The sequence below is a fragment of the Odontesthes bonariensis genome, chromosome 17, assembly GCF_027942865.1.
Source record: "Odontesthes bonariensis isolate fOdoBon6 chromosome 17, fOdoBon6.hap1, whole genome shotgun sequence".
Classification (NCBI taxonomy): Eukaryota; Metazoa; Chordata; class Actinopteri; order Atheriniformes; family Atherinopsidae; genus Odontesthes; species Odontesthes bonariensis.
This window is the reverse complement of record NC_134522.1, coordinates 11846534-11864889: the sequence shown is the minus strand read 5'-3', so window position 1 is coordinate 11864889 and position 18356 is coordinate 11846534. Positions and strand designations below refer to the sequence as shown.

The 18356-nt window shown below is 40.2% G+C and overlaps 1 protein-coding gene across 3 annotated transcripts in view; it reads left to right on the top strand.

The window, feature by feature from the left end:
• The window catches only part of rps6ka1 (ribosomal protein S6 kinase a, polypeptide 1), a 42223-nt gene extending 34731 nt beyond the window's left edge, over positions 1-7492 (top strand). For all 3 annotated transcript variants that reach the window (XM_075447986.1, XM_075447987.1, XM_075447985.1), the window contains 12 exons: positions 82-170; positions 283-347; positions 469-571; positions 794-924; positions 2394-2519; positions 2696-2785; positions 2884-3042; positions 3779-3940; positions 4088-4164; positions 4258-4375; positions 4479-4616; positions 5615-7492. In XM_075447986.1, coding sequence (XP_075304101.1) covers positions 82-170; positions 283-347; positions 469-571; positions 794-924; positions 2394-2519; positions 2696-2785; positions 2884-3042; positions 3779-3940; positions 4088-4164; positions 4258-4375; positions 4479-4616; positions 5615-5737 — 1381 coding nt within the window. In that variant the 3' untranslated portion in view covers positions 5738-7492. The remainder of the gene's footprint in view (positions 1-81; positions 171-282; positions 348-468; positions 572-793; positions 925-2393; positions 2520-2695; positions 2786-2883; positions 3043-3778; positions 3941-4087; positions 4165-4257; positions 4376-4478; positions 4617-5614) is intronic.
• The last annotated feature ends 10864 nt before the right edge of the window (positions 7493-18356 follow it).

The window sequence follows — 18356 nt, the reverse complement described above, 5'->3', positions numbered from 1 at the left end:
GCCTCTTTTCACATTCTGCCACTATTCAAAGTGCCTTGGGTGCAATAATTAAAGCCGCATCTCGTCTGTCTCTCACTGCAGGGCACGTCTCGGAATGCCTCAGTTCCTTAGTGCAGAGGCCCAGTCGCTGCTCCGGGCTTTGTTCAAGAGGAACCCTTCCAACAGACTGGGTTAGTTTCAGCTCAACAGCACCACTTTTACCAACGGCAGAATATCTGTCACAGTTTCAGGGGGAACGGTAAAAATGCTCCGCTTGATAGGCTGCTGATGTTTTGCTTATAGGATCATGTGCTGACGGTGCAGAGGAGATTAAGCGGCACGGTTTCTACTCCACTATAGACTGGAATGTGAGTGTCTCACTGTTGAACACATTTAAATTTTGCATAGGTTAAAAAAGAACTGATGATGTGCAAAACATCAACTTTATGTCATGAATAAAACTCTTTTTTTTTTTTAAATACTTTTCAGAAACTCTTCCGGAAAGAAATAAAGCCCCCTTTCAAACCAGCTGTAGCGCGTCCAGACGACACCTTCTACTTTGACTCTGAATTCACGTCTCGCACACCAAAAGGTAAGAGATCAAAACTGAAAGGTCACCTGATGCTGTTCTGATAACTGACTTCACAGGTTTCCTATCTGGTTTGTCTGACAGTGCAGCAGTCGGTCAACTATGTAGAGATCTTCTTTCAGCTTAAAAAGCTGAAAAGAATGTGGTTTAAAGTGTTTATTCCACCAACGTTTTTTCAACATGGACTCTGGTAAGCATGTTTTTAATTGTTGAATTTTCTTACAGACTCCCCGGGTGTGCCTCCCAGTGCCGGAGCTCATCAGCTGTTCAGAGGCTTCAGTTTTGTTGCATCCACTATGTTGGAGGACGAAGAATCAATGGAGCCTGTGAAGCCCCCACCACACCCAGTGGTCCAGGTAGGCTGTTGGTTATCTTTTTATTGATGCAGAATGAGGGACTATAGCAAGAAAGGAAAAAAAAACTATACAAAGTCTCATTTCCATAAGAAATTTGATTGTACAAGCAAAGCCCTTTTTGCAGCGCTCTGAGCAGACAGACTTTATCGTCAAAATTTTTACTTCAGCACACTCGGATTTGTTCAAAATTTAATTATTGAATTTTTATAAACTGCTACACAATTATACACTGTATATACAGTACACACAATGAGAGAAAACAAGATATTGTCTCATCTGTGCGCCCATAACCCCCCCCTCATTTTTTTTTTTAATGAATATACAATATGTGACAGTTACACTATATACACCACCCCTTTTACAGTGAAGACAATAAATGCTATTTCCTTGTTTCAATTTTGCATGACATGTGCACGCCGTGAATTAGAAAGCGCCTGATATTATTACATCCACATTGCTTCGTTATCTCAAGCCCCGCTTGAGTGCGCCCATAACTTGATTTACAGCGCACTGTATCAACCTATTCAAGCACGACTGGAACTGCAACCCAACTATGGGATCAGTGTATTTACTGAACTTCATCATAATTGCATAGTGGTTGCAAAGTAAGGTTACGCAATGCAAAGCAGGCAAATGCACTAGAATAATGCTTTGAATGTTATATCAGCACATGACACGTGACTTCTTGTTACCAAAAACCCAAAACATGGTTCAGTTTGTGTTGATTTTTAAAGTCCGGCTGCTCAGGCAGTGAAGGTAAGGCACTGCGGGGGTGAGGAATATTACGCTCAACAAAATAAATAAATATATCAAATGGAATTACATTAATTAGCTCCTGATGTTGGCACCTAAGCTGTTAATGACTCCGTGCATTAGGGTTTGTGTTGATCGATGGAGCCTGCAGTCTCTTTACACTACATTTAGTCTACCACTTAATGATTTGTCGTGGATGAAATCTAGAATTTAAAACGCACTGCAAAATGGCCGATATATTCTCTGTAGTGGACTGTATAGTGAATGAGTGCCTATCCTGAACACAGGCAGAAGGTACTTCGTCTGTTAACAGCTAGATTTTAAGCTATTTCTTTTTCACATTAGCCTTCGAGCCAGCTGTCAAAATCTACCAGAAAATCCAGAAACTAGAGTCTGTAAAAGTGTGTAGGAACCCTGATAACAGAAGAAGAAGAAGGGAAGAAAGACGCACGGTTTGTAAAGTGTAAGCCAGACTGGAGCATTAGAGAATTAAATGGTTCGGTGAAGGTTACATGGCTTCAGATTGTATTTTGTGCCTGACAGAAGCAGCAATGAGCTGCGTGTGGCAGATTGAGAGTGACAGTTAGACAGAGAGAAAGTGTTCCTGCAAATAGATTGAGCTTCTTCCCAAGAACCGTCAGAATCCCCCAACTTTGTCAGTTCTGTCAGTCTGTCACACCTCCGTCACTCTTCCCTTATCCACTCTTTCTCTGCAGCAGTTGCATGGTAAGAACCTGCTGTTTAGCGACGGCTACGTGCTGAAGGAGGACATCGGCATGGGCTCTTTCTCCGTCTGTAAACGATGTATCCACAAAGCCACCAACACTGAATATGCTGTCAAGGTATGACACATGAAAAATGGTAATAGTTCTAATAGTATCAAGCTGAATTTGTTTGATCAGCTCAAAAACTGATTGATAATCTTTAGAATTTTTTTTAATCAACTTTTATAGTTGAATTTGTGTCGACAGTGAAGCAAGAGCAAGATGAGTCCTGTTGTTTTTTTTGTGACTGACAGATGATTGACAAGACGAGCACGGACCCCTCCGAGGAGATTGAGATTCTGCTCAGATATGGACAGCACCCCAACATCATAACACTGAAGGATGTGAGTCTAAACACGCACTTAAATCAAGCGTTTTTTTTTTACCTTGGGCATTAGAAAGAATAAGCATCACTGTTGGTGGAACTGTGTTTCTGTCCCAGGTGTATGACAACGGTAAGCAGGTGTTCCTGGTGACGGAGCTGATGCGCGGAGGAGAGCTGCTGGATCGGATCCTCAAGCAAAAGTTCTTTTCGGAGCGAGAGGCCAGCGCCGTGCTTCACACCATCACAAAGACCGCCGAGTACCTCCACTCACAGGGGGTGAGGGGCAACTAGCACACAGCCTGTTGTTACAGTACTTATACCCGTCTTACCTATACTCAGGTTGAATCTGTTTTTTATTGATCTTATAGACGATAATTCATTTTCTGCACATCCCATTTGGACGGCCAATTTTCTGTAAAATCAGTTTCCAATTTCAACGATTCCTTCTCACATGAACTTGTATAACTGATTAAGTTGTAAATCTGCAACGAGAAAGACACACATTGGTTTGCCCTTTTAATTTATCTGCTTGTCGTTCCTGCTTTCTTGCCCTTTTCCTGACTCTAAAAAGCATCTGGATTCAAATTCAAAAGATATTCTTGAGTCGAAATTTTTTTCAAATTCATGAATTTGTAAGAAAACTCTCAAAAATTATCTGGAAAAAAAACAAACAACTGTTTAAAAGAAAAAAAAAATGTTTTGAAGCCACATCAGGTGAAATCAAACTTGTCACATCACAGATTTCACTGCTGTCTGTGTGTTAAGATAAATTTGAAGCTACTTTGCAACTGGATTCAGCTATTACGGAAACCAAAGCATTTAGCATTACATCTCATGTAATCTGGATTAAAAATCATCCTGAAGGATATTCAAAGATCAGATGAAGCTCTTTTGCTCATACAAGCTGTAATATTGTGGTTTTTTTTCTTTATTTAATTTCCTTCCATCTACAGTCACTCCCCTCTTGCTTTGTTGTTTTATTCCTCCCCCTGTATCCTCTTGTTTTCATCAGGTGGTGCACAGAGACCTGAAGCCCAGCAACATTCTCTATGTTGATGAGTCAGGAAATCCCGAGTCCATCAGGATCTGTGACTTTGGATTTGCAAAGCAGTTGCGTGCCAACAATGGTCTGCTGATGACCCCATGCTATACTGCAAACTTTGTAGCTCCTGAGGTGAGCAGATCACATATACTGTAGTCACAGTCATACTTGGGAGGGTAGAGATTGTCTCAAATTGAACTAAAAACCTCAGCTGTTGTTGACTTGAAACATTACGTCTTAAACATTAAACTAACACGTGTAATGATATCTGACTTACAGGTGTTGAAGCGTCAAGGCTATGATGAAGGATGTGACATCTGGAGTCTGGGTGTCTTGCTGTACACCATGCTGGCTGGGTGAATAGCAACACTTTAGTGTCTTTGACGCACATATTGTTTCTTTCTTGTTGCACTCTGTATTCACTCTGCTGTCTACTTTTCTCCCACCAGTTTCACTCCGTTTGCCAACGGACCTGAGGATACTCCGAATGAGATCCTGAGCAGGATAGGAAGCGGTCACTTCAGTCTAACTGGAGGCAACTGGGACACCGTGTCGGATGCCGCAAAAGTAAGCTCCAGATCTGCCTGACAGCTCATTTGCTTCAATTCCTTATAGATGGGTTTTAGTGTCTTTCTTTTAAGTAATCACTTTCATTTTATACTACTTCTAGGACCTTGTGTCAAAGATGCTTCATGTAGACCCCCACCAGAGACTAACTGCTAAGCAGGTCCTCAAACACCCCTGGATTGTCCAGAGAGACAAACTACCCAACAGCCAGCTCCCGCACCAGGACCCCAAACTGGTCAAGGTAACAAAACTAAGTACATTCTTTAGATCTAGTGTTTATCAACTCAGAATAGATTATGCCTTAATTAAATACAGATTTAGTTTAAATGGCAATGTAGATTTTAACACTTCAAATGGCTGGTTTTAAGATAAGTTCTGATTTGTGCTGCCAGATATATTAAACTGTTAGTAGTACTGATTTTTAAGAAGCCCATGAGGCCGAAATGTCCATCAATAAATTTGGAGGCATACAGAGCCAGAGTGTGTGACACCTTTTTGAAATTTGTTTTATATAAACAAAACTAAATTGTAGTTATTTGGTCATAATCCACAGCACCACATTTCATAAAAAAATAAACGCCTCATACCAGCTGTCAGCACTGTGGTGGAGGGGTAATCATTTATACTTTTTTTTATGATTTTATTGCCTTCTTGTGATTTTATGTAGCTGTAAAGCACTTTGAATTACCTTGTGTACAAATTGTGCTCTACAAATAAAATTGCCTTGCCTTGCCTTACATGCACGTATGCATAAACAAATGTCTGCAAACGTCAATGAACTGAAGAAGTAAAGAAGAGATGGTTTAAAACACCTCTACAACAATGTCTGATAACAGCAGTCAGAAAATGACTGCTTCAAGTTATTGCTGACCATGCAGTGCATTTTATGAAGCCAAAGTTTGTCAAATCTTAGCTGTTTATCATCAGTTCAGACCACACCAAGTACATACAGAATATATCTTTCTCGAGCGATGTTTTAGTTTGATGTAATTGTGCTTCCCTTCCATTCTCAGAGCCTCGCTTAAAACTGTTGGGAGAACTTTGGGGAGGTCCTCAACCCATTTAGAAAAACAAACAAACAAAAAAAAAACTGAAATTAAAAAAATAATAATACTTGAATGGCTCCTAAAATTGTTCAGAATGATTACGGTTTTAAACTGTAAGCTCAGTGCCTTTGAAATGTCATACCCAGATTTTGTGTATTGGGGCTACATTAATCACACTGCTGTTTGTGTGCAGGGTGCAATGGCAGCCACCTACTCTGCTCTGAAGAACTCCCAACCCACTCCAGAGCTCAAGCCCATTGAGAGTTCCTTCCTTGCTCAGAGGCGTGTGAAGAAGCTGCCCTCCACCTCCCTGTAGAGACTCAGAACAGCCAATCAGCTCTCTGGAGTCTGATCAAACCACACCTCCTGGCTCCAAACCACTCAGTCAGCTTGCTCGTGGATGTAGTGTCCACCTACTAGAAACCAGCCAAGGAACACTGACTGTGGTCCTGCCACCATCCTTTAACATCTTTTTCTTGCTATCATTCTCCTTGTGTGGCTCATCAGCAGCTGTTAGCCAGTCTACTTGGACCAGCAAAAGATCATGAGGATGGATGGGAGCAATAAGGGCACAAAGAAAAGAAACGAGGGGTTTAGGTTTTTGACAGATGTGTTAGTACTGTGTGGGTGTATGATGTGTGAGTGTGTGTGTGTGTGCATGACCTGGAACAGAGTCGAAACAGCCATGTTTTTGATAGTGACAATGAAAGTTTTCTCTCCTGATCATTGATGTAATTGGTTCTCGCTGCACGCCTGTCCGTCTGCCTGTTTTGCCATCTGTCTTCCTGTTCTTTTTGTAGAGTTGATGAGCTTTATATTACCGGTTGTGCTGCCAAATCAACCTGTGCTGACAGCACATAACCACAGTACTGTCCAACTGCTGTTAAATGTTTTTCAAAGAGTATTATTGATCTGAATATTAAACATTTCTGCCATAAATGCCTCTTTGGCTTTGGTACAACCAGAATATGTTGATTCTGGGAAATGTCAAATGCTGATGTTTTGGTTAATGTCAATCTAAACTTGTATTTGGTTTTATGGAGCGCGCATGTATGTGTGCGTGTGTGTGTGTCAGTTGCATGACTTGCAGTGTGTGTCTGTACTGTCTTGCGGGATGCTGCAGAGTCGTGCATTGTTTGGTGATGTGATGATGTCATGTGGCTTCCTTGTTTTGCTGCGCTCCCTTTTTCTCTGCTTGGTCAATCTGCTGGCAAACGTTGGAGATGTCTATTATTTTTATTACTACAAAATTTAGTAAAATAGGTGGCTTTCTGTGAAAGAAAACCTGCCCGAGGAACAATGTGGCATGTTGAAATTTGGCGATCTGCTTTGTTTTTGTGTTTTCTCAGTTTATTTCCATTGTGTTTCTTGGATAATGCATATTGAGAGCTGTTTCTTGTGTTTGCTGCTTTTGTTGTAGATTTTTTTTTTCCTTTTCTTTTCTTTTTGTCCAAAGAAAGTGGTGATTTAAATATAGTGGAAGACATGCTGAGCAGATCATTGCCTATGGACTTGTTGCCGTACACGTCTCTTCTTCTGATGTATAAAAGAATGGCAGGGGCTGACTGCTGTCTTAGTGGTACTGAGCTTTCAAATGCAACTTCTGTCAAATCACTGGTTTATAATCTCATACAGATCTGCCCTCAACGTGGAGTATCTTTACTTCCATTAATATTTTCAGTTCTGTTAACTCCACTGATTTACATGACTTGTTTACACTTTAGTGACACTGAATTTGAGATCTTCTAAAGAAGAGAAAATGTGTCTCATCGTAAGTTGCTTCACGGGGTAGGTCCTGCTTTCAGCTCAGTGCCTAGGCCTACAGGTGAGGCAGAATGTCTTGCATGGGAAACGCATGAAATCCAATCGATTCTGTGCATCTCAAGGAAAGACCTGTGTGGCGAAATAATCTGTGAACCAGCTGTCTTGCCTCAAAAGGGATCAAAGTTATAATTCTTATTTGTTGGCAAAACTCTCTCTTCTTTGATTAATGGTATGATGGTAAGATGTTATTGTATGATAAAGATGAAGATTTTTATATCTTACAATATTAAAAATTAAGTTGCTATGACGAACTGTTTGCATTGTTCTTTTTTTCATAACTTATGCTTTCTATGGGGGTAATCAAGTTCCACAAAGAAACACATTCCACAGATTTAAAAAGGACTTAAAATTCACCCCAAAGAGGCTCAAATACTATATTTTGACATTAATGATGGATCCATCTTTTTCCCTACTGCAGTCAATAGCATCTTTTTAATTGATCTACTATCTTAATTACCAGAAAGCTCCACAGAAGACATTATACAAATCCATTGCGAATACAAGTTGGATTATGTGTAAAATGTAAATCTATCAGATTGTAACTAAATTATTTCCTTTTTCATTTAAAGCATTCTTTAGTGGAAAATATTACAAAGGTAATTATCAATTGTTGGAAATGACATGTATTTTGAAATGCACTGCGCATTTATATATAGGCGCTATTCCCTCACATATCTGAATCAGATAAAAACGTTTTGTCATTTATATTTCAACAGAAGAAGTGATGCAACGCGGTGGTAAACACCCCAACTTTTTCTGACGTGCAATCAAATTAAAAAATAGCCTTTTTTTTTTTTTTTTTTTTTTTTTTTTTTTCCCAATGTTTATTTTTTTAAGTACTCTGTTTCAAAGTTTGATTGATCTGTCTGGTATGAGGTTTAAATTATTTGAAAGTCACTGTACTACAGGCTGAGTTGTACTTCTGACAACAGAAAAAAACAAATTTCTCAAAAGAATGTCAGCTGACCACATGTTTAATTTGATTTGTCTAGGAGGTTGCCCACAGCGATCAGAGCGCTTCTACTGCACTGGTGCTTTGATCAGGTATCAAAATTAGTGATAAGAGGATCTATAGTGGAATACTGGGCCTTCCATCTGGTGTGTTTCCACAGATGGGCACCGGAGGGAGATAAAGTGCACAAGTTTAACTAATGCAGGCCTGCTTAGTTTGATGCATTTCTGTCAAAGAAACCCCTGACTAAGACGAACACTGCACTCTCTTCTTTAAGTTAATCCATCATTCATCTGCCATGGTGCCTTTAATTATGGTGACATACCGATCAATACCATAAAAGCGTCTTTTGTAAGAATGAATCCTTACGGTTAGTGACCTCTAATAAAATAGTGCTCAGCCTGTTTCTGCTCTCACAATAAAGTCAAGTTAAAAGCATTCTACAGTGTATATATGCAGCCAGACTGGAGACAGCTAATGAAGTCTGTATGTAAGTGACTTTCCTCTTCAGCGCCTCTCTCTCTGTCTGTTTCTCCTTGTCTGGGGCATTTTCGGCAGCATGTTTTCTCACCCACCTCCCTCCTTCACTCGAGTGTCATCTCATAGTATCACCATATACCTGCTGTTACCCACCTCTGTATGCACAACAGCACTGCCTTACATAACAGACACCACAGTAACTGCTGCTCACACTGTGGGGGCGCCGGCCATCTGCAATCTACTGAGATGATTAATGCAGAACTGATGTACACCAGGATCAATTCCTGTATCTATACACAAACATGTTCACCTTAATGTGTTCCCATTGGGCTCTACTCTCTGTGCTTTGATGTCATCGTGCCAGTAATTCACATTGCACTGAATGACTTACTGCTATTTCACACTCCAGCGCACGTGCACACTCGCACATGCTCACAGACTAACTGAATCAGCCTGCAGCAGCAAAGGGAGACAACTGATATTGATTACAGAACAGTGGAAAACCATCACCATCATTTGTCTGCCATCCCGGAAGGGGACAAACTGGTGAAGTTTTTATGCTTGTCTAGTCTCCTCAGTTTACTGCTGCTGTCAGCTGGAGCAGCTCAGCTCAAATGCTGAATCTGAATAACAGCGGGAGTGTGTGAGTGTATGACATTGTGGGGCTGAATATTCTTCAAAATATTATCTATTTAAGAAGACCGTATTGATTCAATTTTTGTTTTTGTCTCCCTGATGTGAATCATAGTTATGCTGCTTATGGTGTCTCCTGTGGTTCTATTGAGTTGCCTATAAAACCTGATATTGTTACTGGATCTCTCGCTCCACCAAGGTTAAGTTGTCATTTTTTATGGCAACTAAAATTATTCCCTTTAATTCATTCTAACCATTACATACACACCCCCAATTAAAGCTTTACAACACAGGCTCCACCATTCCTCCCTGGAGGAAACCATTTTCCGTAACCCTGCAGTTTCTGGATGTGTGTGTGGCATGTTGCATGTGACACGCTCCATATGACAGTAACTGCATCAGCTATAAAAGACCAACAGTACTGCTGCTATGGAGTCCCGGAAGAGACCAACAGTACTGTTAAATTTAGCAAATAATGTAAAATCTAGATACATCTGCCATGTTGTTTAGTTTATATTTAGAGATTGTCTAGTAGAGTGTCTATTAGCAACTTTTGATTACATTTGCATCTACTGGGGAGAAAAGCTTAAAACCCAGTGTGTTTGGTTACATACCCTGATGAGCATGAATTGCAGCTTTCACTCCATTTACTTCTTTGGGTCTTCCACCTATTCATTTAAGTCAGATTATGTCATTGCTTTGGTAAAATACTGCTGCACACGTCTCTGATGTTTAACGGCTGAGAAAAAAAATTGCTCCAATCGAAGACCGATAAGATCATGTAAAGGCACTCGATCCTTCACACGTGACACCACAAAGATTAAAGTAATCTGGAACAGAGGGTTCAGTTTGAGAGACTGAGTACAGGCTTTCATGACAATTTTGGTTATAAAAGGGATTGAGGAGAGATGTGTGGTACGGGGGAGTGGATAATTGTATTTTGAAAGGATTTGGGTACGTGAACGCAATTAATTCAGAGCACTCTATGAAATGACAGCTTGTCTCGTGTGTCTCCACAGTTTTTGTGAGTGTGGGAAAAAAGTATATGCGTACTTGACTTGCTAACAAGCTGACTCTTGCCACGATGATATTTGCCTACGATGATAGCAATCTGGTGTTGAGCTCACAGGCACCACAGGGATTAGTTCAGAGTGAGTGTTTTTTAACCGTGGGATGTTGCACGACTATTTGAGTGTTCCAAAAATGGGCACCGTGTTAACAAAAGAAAATCCATTGAACAGAATGAGTGCATGTGTTGGACCTTAAAGCTTTACTTACTCAAGAATTATTGCATATATATCACACAACTGTCTAAAACTTGAAATGGAAATTGTGCAGCACATCCAAATGGATCATTATCAAGTCTGTGTCATGTAAACTATAATGATATGCAGAATGTATTCTTTATGCATTCATAAAGTTTCTTCATGGAGATTACTCAGAAATGTCACTGTAACTTCATCATCACTCCATTTTTCCATCCAACTTTACCTTTTCCATGTTGGTCTTTGTATCCTTTATCATTTTAAGTTTTTTTTTCTTGCTTTCTGAAACCTGTAATTTGTTCTTTCCACAGACATCCATCCATCCATTCGCTTTTTTTTTTTTCTTGGCTTCTTTGTCTTTGCAGTTTTCTGCACCGCTCCCTCTTCAGTCCAGAGATCAGCAAAGCTAAAAGCAGGATGAGCGCGGTCAGTGCTAATGCAATACCAGTCCTGAGATAAAAGCAAAGAGCTAAGTGAACACTCTAATATGCAAGCGCACAGATACTCACACTAGTGCACAACCACCTCTGACCTGCTAAAAGCTTGATCTGTTTTGCCTCAGACTAAAAGGGTTATATAAAACATTGCTTCTCATGTGTTACCCTTCAGGATCTTACTTTACATGCACATTTGCAGAATCAGCTAATTCTTTACAAGGCAGATATAGACTGACCATCACCGCAAGAAGAAAACAAATCAGGTTTTATATCACGATGATGTAACCAGTTACAATCTGATCAGTATGAAAGTAAGAAAATTCATTTTGTGCTTTGATACTTTGATGTAGATTATCCAGATGTTGTCATCTGTTACATAAAGTAATACATTTAAACGTAAAGAGGTAAATAAATGGGCATGCAAATACATGCAAATACTACTACACACATTATATACAGTATACCTGGAATCAGGTATTAAATTTTTTTTTGCACATTGTGAGCTGCTGCAAGGTTTTTGCACACTGCTGTAGAGAACTTTATGAAAACTGAAGAAGAGAGAGTTACATATTCGCAGTGTGTGATCGATTCAGTCTGACCAGATAGTCTGGTTGCAGTGCATTTAAGCTCTTTAAAGCTCTTTGCAGGAAAACTTATTTTACTAATATTTTTTATTTTTGTGGTGTTGCCTGTGTGTCAGGTTGTCGTGCTAAAAGACCAAAGAAATATTTCTTTGGAGACAGATTTCGCTGTAAAATGCTTAATCTCAATCGTCTGATTTCATCATTTCTCATGGGGCATCCAGCAGAGGCAGCTAAATCCAATCCATGACACATGTATGGAACATTTATGACACTGTTGTTTTCCTTGTAGGCATTTTCATTCAAAGAGCTTTATTTTGGTCTTTATTATATTTCCATGGAACACTGTTGCATAAAAGCCTGAAGTTTTTACAAACAGTAGAAGTTGGGCTGCCTTTTTGTACCTTTCTGTCAAGACAGGTGCTCATGACCTCTTTCTTTTCCCTGCAGGGCCTTGCTTGGTTCAGTGTACAGTATAAGGTACAGGATGGAATGAAATTCCACATTGCTCCTGGTCAGCTGGAAACTCATTAGATGTTTGCACTGCGTGACGTTTTGTTTTTGTTTTAATTCTTTTTCCCTACTTACCACACCAACCTTTGCAGACTTCTCTAATTGACTTATTTCTTCCCTTCACTTAGCGGAAGTGTCTTGTGACTGTGAAACTTCTTGATAAAATCATGTATCATCATCATGTATCAAAGCTTTGCAGTCTATGCAATTGTTATGTTTCTTTGATAACAACACTTCTAATGCTCTCACACAGTTCTCTTGTTTTTACCGTTATGAATAGGCAGAAATAATATATGGCTTTTTTAAATTTAGTTTGTGGAATAATTTTAAAATATATATTTTTTTAAATAGCCAATAATTGAATCTGAGGTGCATGTTATCTATACTTAATGAAAGCTTTTTTTATCCAGTAACTTTTACTTGAGTTGAAGGATACAAAATTGCTTTAGTTACATTTATTTTTGAAGATGTTGAAAAATGATTTGTCTATATTAGGAGTGCCAGTGTACAGTTAAAAGGAAGACTGTCCTCCATCATATGACAGGCAATGCGATAGAGGAATACTGCATCATAAAAGGGTGAAATTGCTGAGCATCAAGGTGATTAAGGGAGAGATAAAGTGGAACATCGCCCCTCCCATCTGCTATTGCCATTTGATGTCAAGGCTGTGTTGCTAGGGGCAACCATCTGAGAAAGAGAAAAATGGAGGGACCAGATGGTAAGCAGAATGGCAGCAGAGAGCAGAAGCTAAAGGAAATGGCGTCACAAAAACATCAACCTGATACCGCTGCATCTCTTGACTGAGAAGAGCTGATCAAAGCAGAGTTCCGGAGGATGACGACGAAGCAGAACAGTCAAGCGGAGGACACGACAGTCTGCCAGCATCAGCAGCAAAGAGGAAAGCTGCCCAATCATCATCAGGCATGCTCGTGAGATCAGCAGCCAATGAAATGCCAGGAGGCGCCCTCCCCAGCACAACCACTCAGACGCAGAGACGGCACAATCCTGGCTCAGCTCTCATTAATGAATGGAGCTGTTCCCAGGCTGCATCACTGCACATCTCTTCCCATCTCTGCCCAGCTGCTCTCTCATCAGACACGGGAGCACGGACAAAAACATCAGCAGAGGAAGAGATAAGCGCTGGCTATGAAGAGACGACAAAGAAACAGAGAGATGCATGATGGGGGCACAGCTGAGGACATGGCAGCAGCCATTAAAAGCACGGACTCGCATCCTGATCTCCACCCAATGGACTCATTATCTCCATCATCTTCTTCCTCCACTCTTCCTCCTTCACCCATGCCACCTTCTACATCTGCCTCATCTCTCCTGGCACTGGCCTCTCCAGCCACGAGGCGTTCAATTTCCATGGGAGACTTTCGAAGGGTAACAGGGGCTCTACTAGCTGGTTCTGAGCCTCCTTCCACCTCTGCCACTGCCCCCTCTTCCAAACTCGTCACCCCCAGCTCCAGCATGGAGTTTGAGGCAGCTCGGCGGCGCCTCCTAGAGGTGGAGGAGCGTCAACGCGTCATCAGAGAGATGGAGCGGCGACTGGAAGAGCTTAGGGAGGTCTTTGTGCACTCCGAGCAGCAGGTGGTGGTTCATGGGGAGCTGGTTTCACGGATATCCGGTGCAGCCCAGCAGGGAGAGCTGCACGTGGCAGAGAACAGCCAACGCCTGAAGAAAGGCCTGAAGTTCAAGAAGCATCGACCCACCATTGTTTTTTCCTCCATGCTTGGACTTCGTACATGCCTCCCCTGGCCAGTGAAGCTCAAATAAGACAACAGAAGCCTGCATTCCATCCATCATTTTAGCAATGTGCTTCACATAACTGGGAGGATAGCCCTCCATTCTTTAGCTATCACTCATTGACATGGCTGCTCTCCATTTTCAACCTTTCTGCGCTTGTATCCTGAGGCTGGTCCTCCAGGACTTTAGAGTGCCTACAAATATCACAGCTGCTTGGGAGGAGCTTCCTGTTCAGTGTGTTTCGAATGAAATTCTCGGGCAAGAAAACCAATCAAGCTCGCATCAGTGCAAGGTGTACAGGATGTCATTGTGTCCTCATTGTTTCCACAGATACTTTGCTGCTTGCAAATACTGTTGAGCTTGCTGGGAGAGGTTCAGATAGTATCCATGGTGCATGGGATGAGTCAGGTAATGTGAAAGGAGAGGTTCAGGCATTGAGAGCTACACTGTTCTTCAGCTAACTCATGCGGCAGTAAGGATTATGTCATTCAAGAAGGGAAAAGAAAAAGAGTAAAAAAGGAAAAATTGCACTTGAAAATTAATGAAAGATTTAAACATTTTGCTTCTTTGGCTCATTGAGAGAGGAGTGAAGGGTGGATAGACGTCTATCTGCAGATTTCTGCATTAGTGTGTAAAACCAAGGTTGCAACGTGCCTTGGCTTCTGTGACACTGTTTGTTCACAACCAAAACCTCTGTTTTTGGGCAGTATCTACAAGGAAAAGCAAGGTGGCAGGAAAGAATTTCATGCTGGGACAATTCCACCTGTGGCCTCTTATTATCCAGTCACCTTGCAACCACTCATCCCTCTATCCTAAATCCGCTTCCACAAACATACAGAATGTGTCCAGCTGAGCTCTGTAACTACAACACTATGCGCCAGCTGAGATCCTCTGAGGGATTTAGTCGAACACATTATAGACAGAATGATAGATTTTTTTTAAGACTTGGGTTTAGACATTAACTCATGCATGTGTCAGCAAGAAAATCTAGAGTATGCCATTATCAATTGCTGATTGTGTCTTGGTGCTGTATGTGACAATAACAATAACAGGCAATTAATAGCTGCAACTTGGTTTCTTAGAATGCAAACAGTACTTAAGTGTCCAAGAGTCTAACTCTTGACCGTTTTATTTCATCTATTTTCATTTTCATTTATTCATTTTGGTTTATTTGTTACCTGTGAACGCATTTTCATTTTTTCTTATTTTGACATTAACCACTAATTATGTTGTAAAATGTCATTCCCAGTAAGATCTTTGTCCCATATACAGGAGACGACCTGATTTTCACTTATAGAGATCACTCTCTTTTTCTTTCTTTTTTTTTTTATTTTGGCCTAATTTTTCCATTTCCTCCTTCACACGTCTTCGTATCTCTCACCGACAATGAAAAAGTATCTCTCATATCCTATTCCACCCCTCCCTTGCTTCAAATGCATCAGTGCACGTAGAATGCACAGCTAATACACCAGGGATTTCTATTTTGGGAAGTTGAAGTTAGTAGCATCGAGCCGGGGATTCAATCCGAGTACATTCGTTGAGAGAAATGGCCCTCTACTTTCTATATGTGCTACTCTTCAAAAGGAGGAATAGGAGCACTTTAAGAGCACAATTCTTGATGTTGCTTTGTTAGCTCTTCTGTCACAAATCGGAAGAAGAAAGGAGCAACACTGCTTACAAGAGAAGCACATGATTTAATTATGTAGTAGCTTACTGTGGCATTCTGTAAAATTCTCACAATATATAAGATGTTTCAATTGTGATTTTCACTCGCTTGCAAAGACATAGATAATATTTTAGAGACATCTGTTTAGTTTAATCGAGTCAAGAATGCCAGAGGGCAAAGAGGATATACTCTTTGGACAGGCTGCCTGTGTCAGAGACCCTGCATCAAAGCGAGAAGAAAAACCTGACGCATGTAACACAGACATCAAGAATTACAGCACGAGTTTTTAGAAAGTAGGTAGGTGCAAGTCAGTTAGAGTGAGGCCACGAGTTCAGTTTGGACATTTTCTAAGTTTGACACCAAGGGCTCAAACGATCAGTTTTCTGCAGATGAAGTCTCTTCTGGGCTGATAGCCACGAAGATTTCCTCATTGAATGTTGACTAACTATAAGCATTCCACAGGGCCAAGGTGACCACTGCTTGCCATCTCTGCGCACATCTATACCAAACAATATTCCGCCAAAATGTTTGTGGAATAAAAGGGTCTCAAAGGCCTTAAACATGTATTCATGCTTCAGTGTATATAGTTACAGACTTGGATTTACAGCCTGGCCTAATTTGCCTTATGCGGTTTTTGTGCATTGGCATTTTACTGTAATGATGGAATCGATGATTAAAGCCAGGAGAAGATGGTGAACTCACGACCATCGCGGACCGCATTCGGAAGCATTTTCTTTCTGGGCAGGATATAAAACCACTTGGGTTATGCACTGCGCTGGGACTGCACATTTTCTGTTTTATATGAATGGGGGAAAAAAAGAAGATGCTTCCCAAAGATCTCTGGGCCCACTTGCAGAATGAATGTAATGTTGATTGTTACTCAAGTGTTTCTGTAGTTTTTTTTCCTGAACACTTACTACACAGCATAATCACATCTTACCTTGTTCGAACTTGTGATTGGCAATTCAGGTTCTCGTATTTATATCATACCTCTAGGGTGGCATTCTAGTTAAGGTTGCTTAGCTAAAAAAGTTTTATTAACGAATCAATAAGAAACTGTAAATTTCCATGATTATACCTCTTACAGCCCTTTACTGACACAAATGCTGGCCAATCACAGGTCAAAAAAAAAAAACACCTTGCTGACGCTTATTTATCATTTGAATGTTTTTATTAACTGTTTAATATATGATGTGATTTATGAATCTAGATTGTGAGCACAGAGCATTTCTTCCTAAATCAGGTGTTACCTTTCTTCACAATGTTTTTTGTTTGTTTTTGAGAGTCCCACTTCGCACTTTCGTATGAATGTTCAGTAAAGTTTCACGCCATGTTAATCAAAATGTTGTACGCTTAAAGGTAACTGCAGGTTTGGCACTGATTAGCTTACATTTAGAGGTATTTAATAGACAATTGCACATTTTAACATTGAACCTTGACGTACCTAATGTAGTGGTTCATGCTTTTTAGGAAAAAAAAGGCTTCCTGCTGCAAAGTGAAATGATGAATGTTATTTCTCTCTTTTTTCTGCTTAAACTTGACTCCACTTATTTTCATTTTCTTGGCAGCATTATTTCCTTCAACACAGAGCTACAATGTGTACGACTTGTAGAAATTACATGATATAATTTTAAGCATTTCATTTCTTTTTGTAAAATAGGCTGAAGTATTAAAATAAATGGATTACAACAGTGGGATTTTGCAAAGACTGTTTTTTTTTTTTTGTCATGATCTCAGGTAAGAAATGAAATCCTTCAAGGTCTCTCTGACCACAGCATTCACAAAGTGGTTCAACTGAACATATTTTGCAGTTGAATTTGAAGTGGAGGGACTTCTGGGGTCACCTTGCAGCAGTAGCGCTTGGTCAGCGGAAAACGGCTCCTTGACGTAACAAGATGCTGCAGGCCAAAAAGGAGCAAACTGTGAAAAAGCTTCCAGCTTATTATTTAGTTCAATGGAGGTTAGATAACACTATATTCCTGGAACAAGGCAGAACTGCTGGATATATAACCCACTTCCAGCTGCTCACTATTGCAAGCTGGGATTTGTGAGGTGACATTAAGCTGATGCTTGTTCTGTCGCTCACTTTAAGAGAACGCAGTATTACCATGTAGAAACGAATGTTGATATGTTGCCTAATAAGAGTTTTTGAATATCATCATTTACCTTTGAGTCATTTATATAGATTACAGAAGCATACATGCACCAACTTGAAATCCTTGTATCAGTAATACTAATAAGCCTGAGCAACAGTCATACAAACGCAGGGATTACTGCAGGTTTTACTCTGCTTCTCATGGATTACTTTAATATTCCACCATGTGTACGTAATGTTAAAGAATATTTCTGCATTCAATCTGTGTTTGTACCGATTAAGATAAAAATGGACAGAGACCATTAGGGAAAGCACACATTATAATGCAGAATGACTTTGAAGCAACATTTTTTTTTTTACAAAGAATGCTTTTTGTGTTTGTTGTGTGCATTAGTACAAGCACGCAGGCCTGATGAGGAGATATCATTATCCGTATGGGCAACTAAACTGACGGTGACATGATGCTTGATTGTTCTAGCTGTTAGTGGGATGGACGATTATGTAAGCGATGGTTTTAGGGGATGATGTAAATTAGAGGTTAAGCAGCTTTGAGGATATAAAGAAAAAGAAAGTATTGATCCAATGACAGATTTCCCCCACCCCCATTTGTTTGAGGACAATAGTTTGTCCTTAAAATGAAGGTATCAGTAAGGACTTTACTATGAAAATACATTTCAACAGCTACAACGTTCAAGTAAAACTTGTGGGTTTTTTTATGGGTTCAAATAAGGGTCAGAAAG